The following is an 18,399-nucleotide window of genomic DNA, read 5'->3' on the forward strand; positions in this document are numbered from 1 at the left end:
ACTCTGTTGATGCCACGTATGAAGACCAGGGTCCCAGTCCAGGTTACCGCATGGAAACCTCCATCTTTTACGTAGTCTACTTCATCGTCTTCCCCTTCTTCTTTGTCAACATCTTTGTGGCTTTGATCATCATCACGTTCCAGGAGCAGGGAGATAAAGCCATGGCAGAGTGCAGCTTGGAAAAGAATGAGGTAGGATGGGACAGTTGAAGTCTTACATAGTAGGTTAAAATCAGCCATGAGCAGACGAGTAAACGGGGTGACGGCAAACTGTAGGCACCATTCACTGTTGCTTTAACTGGAGTTTCAGTGTGTGCAAATTCAAGGTCAGAGTCTAGTTTCATACATGCACGGACAGTTGTGAGATGCCTGGAAGAGAAGCACTCTTAAGAGAATTCCTTTCACCTGTGTGCGGCCAGCGCACCTGTCCGTCTGCATCTCCACTACCTTGACTCTAATCTCCTTTGACAAAACAGACACACACACACAAAGCACAAACTTAAACCCCAGGAGGAACTACCATACCAGTCAGTCAGAACTCTTTGTTCTAAAACCTATTAAGCTGTATTGTTGTCCAAAATGTTGTTGTCCAAAACATCATAAATATTTGATTTACATGGGTAAAGAAACTAGAGGGTGATTAGTTGGGTGGCCAGCTGGTCTCCTTGCCTGATGAACTGAAAAGTGTTCAAAACCTCTCTAAAACCAGCCAACAGACCAGTCTCTCAACCATATTAAACCCCCTTATGCTGGTCTAAGATGCAGGTTTTTTAGCAGATAATGCTAGTTGTTAAAATTACTGTATGCATTTGTAAAAAAAAAATGAGAACATTAATATGGAAAAAGTTTATTAGTTAACATTTTATTTGTTTTGTAAATCATAATTTTGTTTTCTTTTTCTTTTTCAAAATATAGTTTTCTAAATCTAATACCGTTTTCTTTTTGCAATGGTTTATACTTACTATTTTGTAATTTCCGGATCCAGTTAGGGTCAGTTTAACTGCCACACATCATAATGCAGCTCTTGGTTTTTGAACAGCACAATACTCTATTTTTTCTGATGTCTCTATATTTGTCTCTGTTCTTTATCTATCTATCTGTATCTTCTCTAAGAGGAGAAATTAGCCTGTGTTTAGTTATTAAACTGCTGTAACTAGGGCTGCAACAAACAATTATTTTGATAATCGATTAATCTAGCGGTTATTAAAATGATTAATCGACTAATCATCGATTATTTTGCTGATTAATCCGTAGATTATTCAGCTTTTGCAATTAGTTAAAATAGTGAGTTATACATATTCTAACAAATAAATTAATCACATCAGTTTATTTTGTAATTACAGTTATACAATTAATTTATACAAATAAATATATTTGGCACACAAAATGAGATGGCAGAGAACATCTCTTATTCACCCTTTAATTAGCTATATGAAAAAGTAGCTGAATGACATTTCTGCCTAAAATCTCTTTTTGTAATTCATATGGATAAGTGCAATACTTAAACAAAATAAAGGTAAGTGATGAGACATTTTAACTTTGGATAAACTATTTTATTCACAACATAATCTCTCTTAAAATACCTTATAGGGTTATGATGATCAAAACAGTCATGAGCTAGATCAAGCTTTGATCTCTGCAAACCAAACTAACTTATAGCTTTAATTAAATGTTTTTCCCTCTACTAATAAAAATATTTTTTCATTAGCTAGCTCCACACGAGAGCTGCTTTATAAAAGAATATTCAGTTGTAATTCTAACTAAAAGCAACACTCACTCTGGTTTTTCTTGTTTAATACTGTAAAGCTGCTTGATTTAAGGCTATCTATTGCTTAAAGTTCTAACGTTATATAAATAAATATGACATGACTGGACTTTACTGGAGTACTGCACTGCGGAGCTTGTGCGAACATCCACATTGCTGTAATCTGATGCATTTTAAACTTCTGCTTTCTCACCGCTGTCAGGATTTGATGTGCTTATTTTGTTATTGAGAGGAAAGCGTGCAGTATATTTTTACATATTCATCCAAACTATGCTCAGCAGCCTCAGGTTCAGCTGCGTTTGCTCTGAACTGAAGCTATGTTTACACAACAATGATGTAGTCCCTTGCGTTTTTAAAAAGTTTCACTTATACATGACAATGTTTTCAATAGGCCAAATACGCTGTATTACATATGCCAGGCCAGTAGATTGCACTGTCATCTTGTTAGTAAACAGCACCTGAAGTGACGATAATATGTTGTATATGATGCTTCTCAGCTGTTGGCTGTGATATTGGTGAAGTAAATCCACTCTTTGCTGAAGAAGCGTTAGCAAATTCTTGAGCTGTAATATTGCAGGCTCTTACATCAGGCCATATGAGATCAAACAACTACTCAACAACAAACATATTTGGCGACAATTTTTTATTGTCGACATTGTCGATTAATCGTGTCAGCCCTAGCTGTATTGATTTGTGCAGCTGGTTTGATGTTTGTCTTCTAGCACTAATTCGTTTACATCCTTTCATTCGTTTGATTTAGAGAGCTCTGGGAATACCAATGCCATTCTGGTAATCTAACATGTAAAGATCAGGGCGATGAGTAGTTGGTGTGCTTGAAGACATTCACTTCAACACTTTGTTGTGGAGTTCATGTTAAGATAATTGTGCTATGATTTAATCTACAGCGAGCTTGTATCGACTTTGCCATCAACGCCAAACCTCTGACACGCTACATGCCGCAGGACAAGCAGTCTTACCAGTACAAGATATGGAAGTTTGTGGTGTCCACTCCGTTTGAGTACTCCATCCTGACCATGATTGCCATCAACACAGTGGTCCTCATGATGAAGGTAAAAAATGTATCTTCTGTGTCACTGCTGTGAACCACCTTTTGGAATCTTTATTTTTTAAAGTCTACCAAAGTTGTAGACAAACATTGAGTTGTTCCATCACACAGACAGAGGTTCAAGAATGCTGATTATTGCCTATGAAATGATGTGCGTAAATATTCATTTATAAATACGTCATTTCTAATTTTGGACTCCTGAAAGCCTGTTTTCCAGATCTTTTGAATATTTGAGTGAGTGCAGAGTGAGTCACTATCTCTCTGTGTTTTTCTGCTTCTGTAGTTCCATGATGCTCCTAATCCGTATGAGGACATGTTGAAGTGGCTGAACATCATCTTCACGGCTCTCTTCACGCTGGAGTGCATTCTCAAGGTTATTGCCTTCGGCCCTCTGGTGAGAGTGGAGAGACTCTGATATTACGTATATTTTATCATTATAATCAGTGTTTCATACTAAACTACATTTACATTTATGCATTTAGCAGATGCTTTTATCCAAAGTGACTTACAGTGCATTCAGGCTACACTTTTTTTTTTTTTTTATCAGTATGTGTATTCCCTGGGAATTGAACCCACGACCTTTTGCACTGCTAAAATAGTGCTCTACCACTGAGCCACAGGAACTGTAAACTAGTCATTCGGCACAAATACATACAGCAAGACTGAAAGTTCAATTGCACTTTAGTCATTTCAAGCTTTACAAAGTAAAAATTTTTTGTCTTCCAGTATTCTGTTATCAACACAATTCATATTTAAACTGGTAGAAAGTTTTTGCTAAAATTTATTTACTCACAGTTACAGTCAACAAAACACAGTGCATTGGGCTTTGGTTTATTATAATGCAAAACATCTGCCATGCAAAAACATGCAATATCTGAAAACAAAACAAAAAACAACCTAAATAAAAATATGTATCTGCAATGCATACAGCACATACATTTTCTTTTTAAATAAAGCCAGGGTAACCCAGATTTTACTTACAGCACACAGAGAAAATGACATGAATATGACAGTGGGCAAATGCATAAAATACAGCATAATTTGAAATCGCAAGTTTAAAATTTAAAGCATTCAATTCACACGGACTGACCGTCACACAGAAAATACGTGATCATGCAGGAAAACACATGCAAACTTCACAAGATCTCACAGCTGGATTTGAATAAGTTTACAAGGTTTTGAAATTAAATGTTCATTAGTTATTAAAAGATTTGTTTAAATTATATAAATGCGTATTTGCTTAATCCTGACGGCAAACGAGAAAGTATTATAATGTTTGCCTTTCTATTACTAATAGGCCTAATATAAAAGCAGTCGTTAAAATACTTTCTGTATACATTAATTCCTTTGTTTAATTCTTTTGTTTAACTGATTTGATTATTGCTTTATTGTGTTTGCTCAGGCACTGCCGCTCTCAGTGCCGTCAAAATAAAAGTCCCACCTCAAACACATCGGCCAAGCAGAAAAACGTATCGGCTGGTGCTGATATTTGAAAAAATGGCAAATATCGGCTTTGGTAATATATTGGTCTACCACTAGTCAAAACTAAAAACTAGTTTGATTCAAATTTGAGAGGAGCTGAATAAAGTAAGAGTATGAATGACTCATTTGAGTGAAATGTGGAGCCCTGTTGGTTGATTGACCAGCCATAAAGGCTGTCTGCAGTGCAAGAACTGTGAAATCAGCAAAAGGCTAATGACGGCCCGGTGGGTGAGAAAAGTGTGTACAATATGAGCAGGGGTGCGTGTATTGTATCATAAATCTCTCTTTAGTGCCGCGTGGTCTGACCTGCAGCAGAAGGTCTCATCTCAAGCTTCATTTCCATTTATGAGGCTCATTTCTTAAGAGCTTTTCTGGTGCGTGATGCTTGCGTTTACCTCCACCTGTTTGGAGCTCAGGGTTGATGAATGGGTCTCGCTCATGTTGTTCTGTCCAGGATCCATGCCTAGCAGCAGTCAACTTATCTTTGCTCCATTCAGGAGAGACATGAAACCAAGACACTTGACAGACTGTCCTGCCATGAAAGATCTATTACACGACTCACCAATGTCTGCATTTCAGTCTGCCTGAGTTTGTGTCTGAATGATTCTCTATATTTGTAAGAGCCAAATTGTCCTCTCTAGAATTGTAAAAGATTTTAAAAAGGACTTGTGTTTTCACAAGGAAAAGTGGTCCATACTTTAACTAAATAAAAATCTAATTGGCAAAAGAGCTCTCTAAGGAATAAGTGCGGAGTTAAAGTGGAGTAATTATAATTAATTCATTCAAAAACAATTTGGCTCTGCTGAAAAGCTCTGGATTACAATCTACAGTACCTGCCTTTTAATGCTACTAATGCTAATCATAACTGAAATTAAAGGGATAGTTCACCAAAAAATTTACATTTTGTCATTATTTACTAGTTATAAAAACCTGTATGAGTTTCTTGTGTGAGTGTGTGTGTGTATAAATATATAAATATACATTTATATATACACACACACATACAATCATTATGATTGATAGATAGATAGATAGATAGATAGATAGATAGATAGATAGATAGATAGATAGATAGATAGATAGATAGATAGATAGATAGATAGATAGATAGATAGATAGATAGATTGAACCTAGGTTTTTTAAATGTTAATGATTTGATATTATGCTTTTGATAGTGTTTTAAGATGTTTGTGGTGTAATTAGATTTTAATTCATGTCTGCAGAACTACCTGAAGGAGGCATGGAATATTTTTGACTTTGTTACTGTGCTGGGGAGCATCACTGACATCCTGGTTACTGAGATCGAGGTGAGTCATCAAAGAGAAACATCAAAGCGTTTGAGAACCAAAATTCAAAGGTATTTAAATAAACTCTTTTTAAATCTCAGCACATATATGATAAATGTTATGAATAATATAACTTACTGCAGTGGATGCTTCAGATGACAACCCCTAAAAGTTTAACTTTGTCTCTTTGTGAGCTTTCAACATTTGATTTATTTATATGTTGTCGCATGTGTGTTGCAGTTGTAGTCTGCTTTCAGTTTGTCTGCGGTTAAAATCATGGGGACAGTTTGACAGGGTTCCATGGAAAACCTAAAAAAAATAAAAAATTTCAAAACTCATGGATTAAAAAAAAAATAAATCTATGAACTTTTGCTATGAACTTTTTCTATACATATAATACTCTACAATAGCACTGCATTACAGTATTAGGGTAAATATAATACATCTTGATTAAAATATGGGCACTTTTAAACCACATTTAGCTCAATGCAACCTTTGCACTAGATGATTTCAGATGAATTTGGTTCAGCCCTAATCATTCAACATGTTGTAAGAGCAAATCGTCTGCTGAAGATGACAATCTGGGGATCTCTACCAACGAGTTTTGACAGCTGCGTCTCTGCACATCAGAGACGGACTCCGGCCTCTCCTAACGATTTCACTGTGACTCTTATTTCCATGCTAAATCTCTGTTGGCACCTGTCCCCTTCCTTTTCCCAATGGACTGCGCAGACGGTAAGTGGCTTCATCGCTCCTGCACTGCCTGTCTCTGTCCAGACCTCTCCTCCTGTCAAACCTCTTTATTCTAATCTTGAATGCTCGTCTTTATAGCTGCTGGGATCAGACTCAGTTCAATCTAGCACCATGCTGAGATGCAAAGTGTTTTTTTTTTTGTTGTTATTGTTGTTTTTGGTATGAAAGATCTATTCACAGTGATGAACAGATTTTTATATATATATAAAGTATCTTTCATTTGTGAACTATGTAGAATTATACTGTTACTTTGATAGCAATATTTAATCGTTGATCAACTATTACATGTTGTTAATGTTTGTATGTTAATATTTTAAACTATTTTGGATTTTCTATTTTAATTTTAGTTCATTCAAGTTGTTTTATTAATTATGTCTATATAGTTTTATTTTATTTAGCCTTATTTAAGTTATTTTAGTTCTTCAGCTTGAAAGAAAATTTAAAATGTTAAAATTTAAATAAAAAATAGGGACCAGATTTACTAAACAGGGCAATTTCAAAACAGCGCTGATGGGCGTGGAAATTTCTGTGGATGATTTGCTGGCAACACGCAAATGAAAGAACACAGACGCAACATCTCATTTCATATCGACTAATGCAAAATACCAAGTGTAGTGCAAAATCAGGTGCAAAAATAACTGTCCACGCCTTTTCAGCACTAATTCTTCTCTGCACGTTTTTAGTAAATCCTGACAAGTAATGTTTTAACGCCAAAAGATGGTTTGCGCTGGTGCAAGTTATTAGTAAACCTGGCCCTAGGTTTTTTAACATGTTAATGTTAAAATGTGTTTTATTTCAATTTATTATTATTATTTTTTCGTTACCAATAATAAACCTGCGGTGATATAATATCTTACTGTGGTCATACTGCCCATCCCTAACGAATTTGTTTATTTCTATTTAAAAGCATGTTCATGCAAGAATATCCATGCATCATTACCTGACTATGAACAACATTGTCCTGCATGTTACTAACTAGTTTTAATACCTTATCAATAAACTTAACAAATTCAACAGAGGCCTTGATGGCTTAAGGATGTGTCCTTGTCTCGGGTTTAAATACAGTTCCAGCGATCCGTCTCTGATCTCTATTTTTGCTTCTCTTTGTATCCAGGATAAGAGGATTAATCTGAGTTTCCTGAGACTCTTCCGGGCCGCCCGTCTCATTAAACTACTACGACAGGGCTACACCATTCGCATCCTGCTCTGGACCTTTGTTCAGTCCTTTAAGGTCAGAAATTGACCTTTGACTTTACTTGGACAGCTTAGACAACATTCTCAGCAATTCAAGACGATTGTTTGTTCTGTAAAATAACTGTATTTTGTCCTCAGGCCCTGCCGTATGTGTGTCTCCTCATTGCAATGCTCTTCTTCATATACGCCATCATTGGGATGCAGGTGAGATCCAGCAAAAAAAACTCTCATAAATGTTACCCTTCATGCAACCTTTCCATCTGAGATCTCATCACCACAGATGCTACAATCATCTCCCTTAACGTTTACAGCTTAAACGTGATAGATTATTGATCTTGGGCTTATTGAATGACCACAGTCATCTGTAAAAAGCACAGGCTGTTTTGCATGGGCAGATGGTGTTTTTCATTGGAAAGCTTTATAGGCTTTATGAAAAAGGAGCCATTGTTCCAGTCTTTCGGTTGGATCTCATCTATAAGTTTGATTGCACGTTTAAGGACACACAGGCAATCTCCTAGATTGTGTTGGAAATGATGGTGTCTGCCATCTAGTAGATTAGGACTGCATTGTAAATCAATGCTAATTGTATCCTGTAAGACTGGTGAAGCAACATCATCAGTAAGCCATGTAATCAACTGTTTGCTTGGAACTCTTACTGCCAACTCAATGTTTGCTTCATCATTCAGCATAAAACATGCTTTTGAAACAGTTTTTGCAAACTGTCTAGTACTTTTTTAGTATGATTTGAACTGTAAGCATATTAAAGCCATGATATGGCTTTATATATATTATGTGATATGCTGTTTTAATAGTTTGGGGTCAATAAAACCATTCATTCAATCAATCAATCATGTATTTATTTAAGATTATTTTTGGTGTAAATGCTCCCTCTCTGGTATTCCTTGCATATATTGTGCAAAAGTTACAAAGTGTACTCGCCTTTAGAAGATTATGACAAGATAATTGTACATAAGACAGAACGTTTTTACGAAATGGCAGACAAGTCAGTTATTTCCAGAATAAAAAAGTGCACTCTCAGCACTGGGTTTAATATGCATCATTTGTGGCAGAAAAGTGTATAAATTTATTATTTTTATTACTATATTGATGCTACTTAATAAGACTGTCCATCCATGGATTTGCTTTTGTAATGTATGTGGCTGACAGATTATTGTGATTTGTTTTACTGTCTGTCAGTGCATTGCAGCTCTGTAGATTTGAGTGAGTCGGTGTGTTTGTGTGCATGTCTGCTGTCTGACATAAAGCTAAAAAATTCATAAGCAAGTCACACTTTATGGAAAATGTGTATGTGGCCTTGTTAATACTGCAGATGCTTACTGTCACATACCCTCCAGGCAGTCTGTATTATTGACACAGTCCCTGCAGGTATTTTCATGCAGCCTCAATAGGAAAATGCACACACTGCACTATGTAATTCTCAGCCCATCTTCACCAAAAATACTTGCATTTTTTGTAATGTACCCAAAATTAGAATGCTGATGTGCTTGTCTCTCTATGGTCAGGTGTTTGGCAACATCATGTTGTCCGAGGAGTCAGCTATCAACATCCATAATAACTTCCAAACATTTTTTCAGGCCCTCATGTTGTTGTTCAGGTAAGGTCATGTTTGATCTGTTCAGTGGTCTTAAAATATTAGCTCGCACAACTGTTACAAATTAGTGCAAGTGAATCTAAAGTTTCTGACTCTTTCTATTTTTATGTTATAGGAGTGCTACAGGGGAGGGTTGGCATGAAATTATGCTGTCTTGTCTGAGTGAAAGGCCATGTGACCGTGACTCTGGATATTCTGGAAAAGAGTGTGGCAGTGACTTCGCTTACTTCTACTTTGTTTCTTTCATTTTCCTTTGTTCCTTCCTGGTTAGTGGAACAAATCACACAAATTCAAAAAAGTCTTCTGAATGACTAATGCTAAAAATTCAGCAGTGCCATCACAGGGAATAAATTACTTCTTTTAATTGGATTACCGTATTTTTCGGACTATAAGTCGCACCTGAGTATAAGTCACAGCAGTCCAAAAATACGTCATGATAAGGAAAAAAACATATATAAGTCACACTGGACTATAAGTCGCATTTATTTAGAACCAAGAACCAAGAGAAAACATTACCGTCTCCAGCCACGAGAGGGCGCTCTATGCTGCTCAGTGTAGACTACAGGAGCACTGAGCAGTATAGAGTGCCCTCTCGCGGCTGGAGACGGTAATGTTTTCTATTGGTTCATTTCTCTTAGTTAATTTCTCTCGGTTCATGTCAAATTAATTTTGATAAATAAGTCGCAACTGACTATAAGTCGCAGCACCAGCCAAACTATGAAAAAAGTGTGACTTATAGTCCAGAAAATATGGTAAATAGAAAACAGCTTTATAATTTGTAATACTATTTCATATAATTGTTTTGCTGTATTTTTGATCAAATAAATGCAGCCTTGGTGAGCATAAGCGTTTTCTTTTGAATTTTTTTTTTTTAATAAATAAATTAAAACTTAACCAAAGTGTTGACCTCTAATGTATATGCATGAATGAAGCACAAAACATTAAATTGCACAGTGTTGTAACTTTCATGAGTGCAAACTTCCTATAAGTAACTATAACAAACTTCCTAGCCAATAAGACACCACTTGAAAAAATAAAAAAATTAAATCAATCTGTTATTATACTAAAACTATATATATTTTTTATTGAGATTTCTTCTCCTGTTTTACATAATTCTTTCTTTATCCTACAACCATCAGATGCTGAATCTGTTCGTCGCTGTCATCATGGATAACTTTGAGTACCTGACACGTGACGCTTCTATTCTTGGGCCTCATCACCTCGACGAGTTCATCCGTGTTTGGGCTGAGTACGACCCTGCCGCCTGGTGAGTATCACTCCTCCACGGTGTCGCTGGCAGTTAGTGCCACTTTGAAAAAAATGTGACAGCTCGAGACTAAGTGGTTGAAAGACGCCAGCTTAAGAGGGTACGCCACTGGCACTGTGTCTGATTTACTCAGAGCCTTAAGTCACAAGAATCCCATTTTACTCTGTGACCATGGTTAACATCAAATCCTCAAGCTTTGTCTATGCTGAGGAATGCAAATCTTATCCTCTGCATGCCATCCACTTTTAGTCTATCTTGAGCAGAACGGATTTAAAGCCTATCCTCTCTGTCAGTGTAATCCATTTTTAACTTGAAAACACACAGCTGAGATCTCAATAAGCATGACGTCTTTAGATATTGACAGAATGTGGAAAAATGTATTGAACTCTTTCTATTTTTTAACCCATATCTTATTTTTTGCAGTGGAAGGATACACTATATGGATATGTACAATTTGTTGCGTGTAATCTCGCCCCCTCTTGGCTTAGGAAAGAAGTGCCCTAATAGGGTGGCATACAAGGTTTGAAAACACACCTTCCCTTTAGGGGGCGGTGCTGTGAAAAATAAATGCCTGAAAGTGCTAATGTCTGATTGGATTATACTCCCCCTCTTTCCTTACTAATTTTAATATGGGTAACCATGGTAACCAGGAAACAAAGCCAAATGCTGAATCCCTCATCCCAAACTAATCCCATATGTTCACTTATCATAAATATTGATGCACCAGAGCAGCTTTTATTTGCTCTGCTTAAAATTAGACCAAATGTTAGCTTTGTTCCTGAGTATCTGATTGGTTAGCCATGGTGCATCCTAGCATGCAAGGACAGAAGCTCCAGACTGCAGCCCAATCCCATCATGCCATGTTCTTCATCCCTGGATCCACTGGTAGCCTGTAGCTTTAAAAGCAGGCGTGATCCATCCGTCCTTCTGAGACTGGATGGTATCGGATACCTTGCTTCAGAATCCTTGATAACAATGTTTTGTTCCTTTTTTATCCTTTCTTTCATTCACTTCACATTTTCTTCATGTTCCCCACTACTACTTCCTTCTCCTTTTTGTTGCCTGTGTGACCTTTGAACTCATCCCTGTGAAGTGGACGCATATCCTACCTCGATATGTACGAGATGCTTCGCCACATGTCCCCTCCACTAGGTTTGGGAAAGAAATGTCCTCCAAGAATCGCCTATAAGGTAGATCCCACCCCCTGACTGTTCCTTAGCTCCTCCTCTGTCCTCTCATTGGCTGATGTGGCTGTCAGTCAGTGCTCTAATTGTATAAGTGTTTTTTTGTGTGTGGCTTTGTATTGTGCTCTTTTTTTTTCGTTTGTGCCTTTTGATCTCACTGATGGATGATAATAAAAACTATAGAGTTCCCTAGAATAAAAATACATTTATTTCACACTAATATATATAGTTCAAATCCATTAGCATATTTACTAAAAGTTATAACTAAACTTTATTTGGAGTACTACTTGTGCACAATGCACATTTCTTAATATTAAGACTAAAATGTGTTTAATGTCACTATTGATGCAGATTATATAATCTTTATATAGTTGGACTTCCATACAATTAAAGAATTAATTAACAAAAAATTAGTTGTTCCAACTTAGCAGACTTTAAGTATACCAGTTTAGTTTGCTAAAAGTGCAATTGCAAGGTATTTGTACTTTATTGAGCACATAAATATGTACATGTGATTGTTGTATGCTTAGCATGAAACACATTTATTTCAAATACATTTTAGATTATTTATTTTTCACTAGTGTTGATAGAAACTTTTTGTCTTGAGACCGCCCTGAGAATTCTGTCTACATAGGCAGCTCAGTAGATTTCAAAACAGAACAAAGGTACACAGCAGAATAAATAGGCTACACAGTCAGCACTCAATTTCATCTGCAGCAGTACTAAAATTGTTGCAGTCTTTGTCTTTTACTGTATAAAAGAAAATAAGGAAGTGAAAAATCTAAATATATCAAAAACTGAATCTCAAGCGTAGATGGTACAGGGCTGCCTGTTTTGGTCGTAGGCCGTTCTGCCACTTTGAGAGCTGCCTCCGAGTCAATAAGTTTACACACCCTGTTCCAGCTGTCTGAATGGGTAACGTTCAAGAGATGCGCGTCCGTGTCTGTCTGCCGAGCCACTCTTTGAGGCCACACAGTCTGTGTGCGTGAAGGCTTGAGGATGCAACGTTCTCCTGCAAGCTCTAAATAGAACAAGCCCCCACTTCCCCTGAGTTCAGAGCACTGAATCAACAGGGAGGAAAGAAAGAAAGCTTGCTGTAGATGTGTGCTCAGTGGAGCGTCCATTCCCCTTTTCATTGGTAGTTGTTGTGGAAAGATGTCTATGCTGGCCTTCGTACTTTGATGAAGGCAGAGCATTGTCCCTGTGCATGATGTTACACTCCTTCATGCTACATCACAGAAACAGATCCATTCTCTGTTTATTTTGCATCTGTTTTTTCTTTTAAACACTATAGTTAATTCTTAATGCTAATTGTGTGAAGCCTCTACTCTGGCTTTTTGTGGTTGGTGCATTTGTGGCTTTTGGTTTTGGTTGGTCAGCATGTTATCTTTTCTCGCTCTTTGGTCATCATCCTTTCTGAAGGTCATCGCTTACAGTTCAGTGCACATGAACTAGTGCATTTGCATTCTCTATGTGGACAGTAGTCATAGCTGCCCCCATGCAAACTGTCAAATATTTATTACTGAGACCTCAAAAACAAAGGATAAAAAATATTATAAATTAGATTTTTCAAAGTCCCAATTGAAGTCTCAGCAGTTTTTGCTTAAACCTGCTGAAAGACACACAAAAAGCTCAAAGTATTAATATGATCTTATACATTGTCAGGTTATTAAGCATAATCATTTTAAGATTGTTTATATAATTGCATTTACTGAGAGACCTGTGAACCTCCAATAATGGCTAAAGCTCACACTGTTCTCAGTGTAACAAAAACAGCTTTACTGTCTGCTAACTGGAGAAATGTGGAAAAACATCTTCCATTTCCAACATCACTTATCCTCTGCATGAAATATAAACACACTCTCTTCATCCTCTCATTTAGATGTCCTGAAGAGACAATTTGTGTGCTGAGATGAGAGTTCGGGAAATGACTATTGATGAAAGGGAAATTACACAGACCAAGTCGCTACTCTCCCTCAGCATGCAAATTTCTCCTGTCGTTTGTTATGATCATTTCCGTATCCTGCAGTCGTGTGATATTAATCACAAACTATCATTGTCCGTGACTCCACAGCGGTTGGTGAGGATGAACATGCCCATAGCTGAAGATAGTACGGTTCACTTTACCTCCACTTTAATGGCACTAATCCGGACCGCCCTGGAGATTAAACTGGCATCAGGTGAGTGTCCGCTTGGAGCCCTCAGGACCAGTCACTGGCATTTGTCAAAAGCTCCTTGAACTGTCCATCTGCTCCAGCAGCGCTTTTCACCAGTCACTGCTCTGTTCCATCAGCCTCATTTAATTTAACACTCCACCATCTTTAAAAGTGTTACAAGTTAATTGAATGATGCTTTCCCTGCTGACTTTGACTTTTATTTAACCTTTTACTTGGTGCAAAATATGATTAAAGTATAAGATAACATCCAGCTTGAAAAAAAAAATAATTCTCATGTGGGGATATTAAGGATAAGAATTATGAAAGACTGTTAGATATTGTGGTAATGCTTTAGTATAGGAACCAGTTCTAACTATTAACTAGTTGCTTATTAGCATGCCTATTAATTACATATTGCCTGTTTATTAGTACTTATAAATCACAAATTATGCATAATCATATTCTACCAATACCTAAAATTGACAACTGCCTTAGAAACTATTAATAAGCAGCAAATTAGGAGTTTTTCAAGGTAAAAGTTGATGATTTAATAATAGCTAGAATTGGATCATAAAATAAAGTGTGATTGATACTGTTAAAATTGTGTATTTTTTGTAGGAGTTCTGGCTCAGAGGCTTTGTGATGCCGAATTAAGGAAGGAGATAAATAAAATTTGGACTAACTTGTCTTCAAAAACAGTGGACCTGCTGGTGACACCTCATAAACGTAAGCCCTGCATTTAGAAACTCTTGCTAAAGTAATGTTGATTTTGGTTTAGAAAGCAATTAAAATGAATATGGAATCTTAATTAAATGCTCATTGGAGTTTGAGTTTTCATTAATAGGATTGATTACATTTTTCATTGGAGTTATTCGCCCTGGTTATGTTTGTGACTTCTGAGCTTTCAGTGCCACCTAGTGGACATCGGTTTTCTCCCTGCACTTCTGTCCATTTGATATTTCATGTGCATTTCACTCTCTTAGATAATGAATTGACTGTTGGGAAGGTCTATGCAGCTCTCATGATTTTCGACTACTATAAGCAGAACCGAGCCAAAAGACTCCAACAGCAGCAGGCTGCACCAGGCACACAGGTAGAGGGACTACAAATAACTACATTAATCTCTAGAATTCTAATTATTAGATGTAGATTAAATAATATAAGTTATTAATTTTTAATGTAGTCCTTCTGAAAGTGTTGCGTTTTGTCCCTTAGAGTAAAGTTGGAGTTCTCTTCAGACCAATGCTTCCTCTCACACACTTGCACGACCAGGAGCCACTAGTGCTGAAAGCCCCGCCCTCTTCTCAATCAGATACCACACCACAGCCAGATGCCCCGCCCACATCCTTGAACCTGACCAACGGGGATGCAGTGTGAGTGTTCTACCATTCTGGTCTTTATAGTACTACACTTTACATTACATTTTTTATTTTTATTGTACTGTATGCATGTCACAGACAAAGCCAGAGCAGTGCCATGAAAAAATCTCCATCGGGAGACATACCTCAGGAAGTCACACAGGAAGCAAACAGAAGGCCTCTCCAACGGGGCCAGTCGGAAGATGTGCCAAACACATACAGATCTCAGGTGATTTGACCTCTACTAGTGATTCCTGTTTAAGTTACGTGTGGCAGACATTTACAGGTCAGTTAAACAGTGTTTGTTTTGTCTGGCTCTGCGTGTGTTGCAGGAATTTGTTGAGATGACTGACATGGAGAATGACTCTGATGTGGGCGGGTATCCTGTGCTGGAGGGTCACGGCAGAGCTGCCTCCATGCCCAGACTCAACGCTGGCTTTCAGGTAAAAATCTCCTATCCATCATGGCCATATGAGGTCATTCTGGTGGGAGTTGAAAATAACTGCTGCCCAGCCTGTTTCTTATTCTGACTAAATTAATTCCTGCAAAGAAAAAGGCTGCTGGAGGACGTCTGTGCACAGATAGAGGGAAGAGTAGTGAATGGGGAACTGTATGAGAGAAGAGATGAATGGAGGCAATTGGGAGGGTGTATTAATAAATGCAGAGAGGAGGTGAGGAATTCAAGCAAATGAATTGGAGGAAGTCAGATGAGGTTAATTTACTGTATACTCCAATCTCCACTGAGAGACACATTTATTCTCTTCAGTTCAGTTTGTGTGTGTGTGTGTGTGTGCGTGTGTGTGTGTGTGTGTGTGTGTGAGTGAGAAAAGGGACAGTGCAAAGTCTACATACAGTATAGAAATATAGTATACAGAACTATATAAGAATGTTTTATTTTTTTTCTTTGTTGTAATTAAATCCTTTAATTTAATTTAAATTGCACTGAAAATATGGTGCAGAAACAACTTTCACTCAGAATTTGCTAGAATATTTGACAATTAATTACAAAGAAACAGCACAGACACTGTTTTCTTGAAAAATTTTCTTGTTGTAATCTTTGTTTTATTTACATCTTTACATACCTTTTTTATAATGTAGATATACGCTTTATTGAATTTCAGTGTTCTTTTAGTATTTTTTATGTAGTATTATAGTATTTATTAATATTTTGAATAAGCTTTCATTTGTTTTCAGTTTTTTATTTAGATTTTAGTAAAAGTTTGTTTCCCACCTTATTGTTCTTGTTATTTTAATAAGTTTGCACTATTTAAAAATGTTTGTGTTATATGTGTATATACTATATTTATGCTTTATTTTTTCAGATTTTTTTAGTTACATTTTATTTATATTTATTTTCTTATTTAAGTTTAAGTTGTTCAAATAAGTTTCAAATGTAATTTATTTTTAGAAACAACAACAACAAAATTTAATTGTTGTATTTATAACCTGTGAAATTATTTGATGTTGCTTTTTAATGTAAATTTATTTGTGTACATACTTGGTTTCTTTTGATTTGATATTTTTGCCACATCGCTAATAGACCCACACAGTCTCTAGCATCCTTGTTATAATGTCTTGTCTTTAGTCTCTTCCTGTCTTGTCTTGTCCTGTCCTGTCTTGTCTGTCTCTTCTTTCTCTCCGACAGTCTTTATAACATCAAACTCACTGAACTCATTTCTCCACCTTTTATTTCAACACAATCTCTAATCCACCATCCCTAATTTGTTTAGGCACCCGTTTTCTGACCATACTGGACCTTGATATCCAGATATTTCATACACATCACTCGTTCTTACTGTCTCTCTTTTGTGATCTCTTTCCTCCTGTCTCACTCTGTTACTGTGTCCATTAGTGCCACAGCTGTGTGCCCTGCTCTCCTCACCTATGTGTCCTCTTCCTCTTCCCGTCCAACAGCGGAGCCACTTACGCCACACCGCCGGAACGTATCTAGCAGTATGTACAAGTGTTCCACCTGCAATCACTCTCCCTTACTCTCTTTTTGTCCCTCTATCTCTCTTTGCCAGCCACACCATTTCTATGTTGGCTTGTGTGTGCTTTATCCATTCCAGCTGTTTCAGAGTTCACACTCTTTTAGGATACCAATAAACTTGTATAACCACAGTTCATATTAGCCTTGTGAGGTAAACACAAAACTAACATGCACTACAAAAGCCATTTATAGTACAGTAGGTCATCACTGTGGGTAACTATTTTACTAATAGAATAGATTAACCACAGTTTAGTTATAGGAATATATAAAGCAAGTAAATGTGGTGCTTATTTTATCTTGGATGTCGTTTGGTGCTAACTGTAAGTATGAGTGTGTTTCATTTAGTGGGTTGTGTATCATTTTGATTAGTGCAGTCCTCTCTTCACATATCTTTCAGCCATATACATTATCAATATCTCATATACACTAATGTTTGTTTAAAGATTAAAAAAAAAAGGTTTTGGAAGAAGTATCTTATACTAACAAAGGCTGCATTTATTTGATCAAAAATACAGTAAAACCAGTAATATTATCAATTATTATTGCAATGTAAAATAACTTTGTTCTTTGATTAATGGAAAATTAAAAAGAACATCATTTATTTTATAATAATAATAAATTATGTTTTTACACTCACTTTTGATCAATTTGATGCATCTTTGCTATATAAAAGTATTTAATTCTTTCAAAAGAAATTGCAATTGGGGGAATAAGGGGGGAATCAGTCTAATGATTTTACAATCAACCACTGAAAACCTCATATTCCATATTCAGTGGATTGATTCGTATGGACTTTGAGCAGTTCAAAAATACACTTTTCAAGCTGTTTAAACTGTGAGAGGAGGGGACGCACTGCTTCTTAGAGGTTTTGAACACTTTTGCCACTGAGTGGCACTAATGAGTTTTTGTAGAAGACTTACAAAGGTAAAATTCCAGTCATCACCAAGGAGTGGTCACAGACTCTCTAATGAATCTAAACTATAGTTACAATTTAACATTTAATGAATATCTTTTTGATATTGTAAATACACATGTATACCTGCTGTATAGTATCTAGAGATTAACAGCAACAGTTAAGCTAAACAAGCACCAGTGACTCTTTATAGATCAGTGACCGCTGCTTGGCTGTGGATAGTTCATGCAGCAACTATTCCAGCCGCCTAGTCCGTGTGTAAGAGACGATTCGATGACAGCATTCAAACAGCAGAGTGTTTGCATCGAGCGTGACGGTGTTCCACTGTTCTCCGATGCGTGCGTGTGTCCGCAGGAGCGGGCTGAACGTCGCTC

At 36.7% G+C, this 18,399-nt stretch overlaps 1 protein-coding gene across 1 annotated transcript in view; it reads left to right on the plus strand.

Annotated features, from left to right (window-relative positions):
- LOC127985726 (voltage-dependent N-type calcium channel subunit alpha-1B-like) overlaps nucleotides 1-18,399 on the plus strand; it is a 105,250-nt gene that overhangs the window by 78,382 nt on the left and 8,469 nt on the right. The window contains exons 29-45 of the mRNA XM_052587797.1: nucleotides 1-191; nucleotides 2,670-2,834; nucleotides 3,114-3,224; nucleotides 5,536-5,619; nucleotides 7,466-7,582; nucleotides 7,684-7,749; nucleotides 9,069-9,160; nucleotides 9,273-9,423; nucleotides 10,297-10,424; nucleotides 11,518-11,614; nucleotides 13,683-13,788; nucleotides 14,383-14,490; nucleotides 14,748-14,857; nucleotides 14,980-15,137; nucleotides 15,222-15,351; nucleotides 15,455-15,565; nucleotides 17,037-17,075. The exon at nucleotides 1-191 is cut by the window's left edge and continues 11 nt beyond it. Coding sequence (XP_052443757.1) covers nucleotides 1-191; nucleotides 2,670-2,834; nucleotides 3,114-3,224; nucleotides 5,536-5,619; nucleotides 7,466-7,582; nucleotides 7,684-7,749; nucleotides 9,069-9,160; nucleotides 9,273-9,423; nucleotides 10,297-10,424; nucleotides 11,518-11,614; nucleotides 13,683-13,788; nucleotides 14,383-14,490; nucleotides 14,748-14,857; nucleotides 14,980-15,137; nucleotides 15,222-15,351; nucleotides 15,455-15,565; nucleotides 17,037-17,075 — 1,964 coding nt within the window. The remainder of the gene's footprint in view (nucleotides 192-2,669; nucleotides 2,835-3,113; nucleotides 3,225-5,535; nucleotides 5,620-7,465; nucleotides 7,583-7,683; nucleotides 7,750-9,068; nucleotides 9,161-9,272; nucleotides 9,424-10,296; nucleotides 10,425-11,517; nucleotides 11,615-13,682; nucleotides 13,789-14,382; nucleotides 14,491-14,747; nucleotides 14,858-14,979; nucleotides 15,138-15,221; nucleotides 15,352-15,454; nucleotides 15,566-17,036; nucleotides 17,076-18,399) is intronic.

Source organism: Carassius gibelio, chromosome B21 (genome assembly GCF_023724105.1).
Source record: "Carassius gibelio isolate Cgi1373 ecotype wild population from Czech Republic chromosome B21, carGib1.2-hapl.c, whole genome shotgun sequence".
NCBI classification, from domain to species: domain Eukaryota; kingdom Metazoa; phylum Chordata; class Actinopteri; order Cypriniformes; family Cyprinidae; genus Carassius; species Carassius gibelio.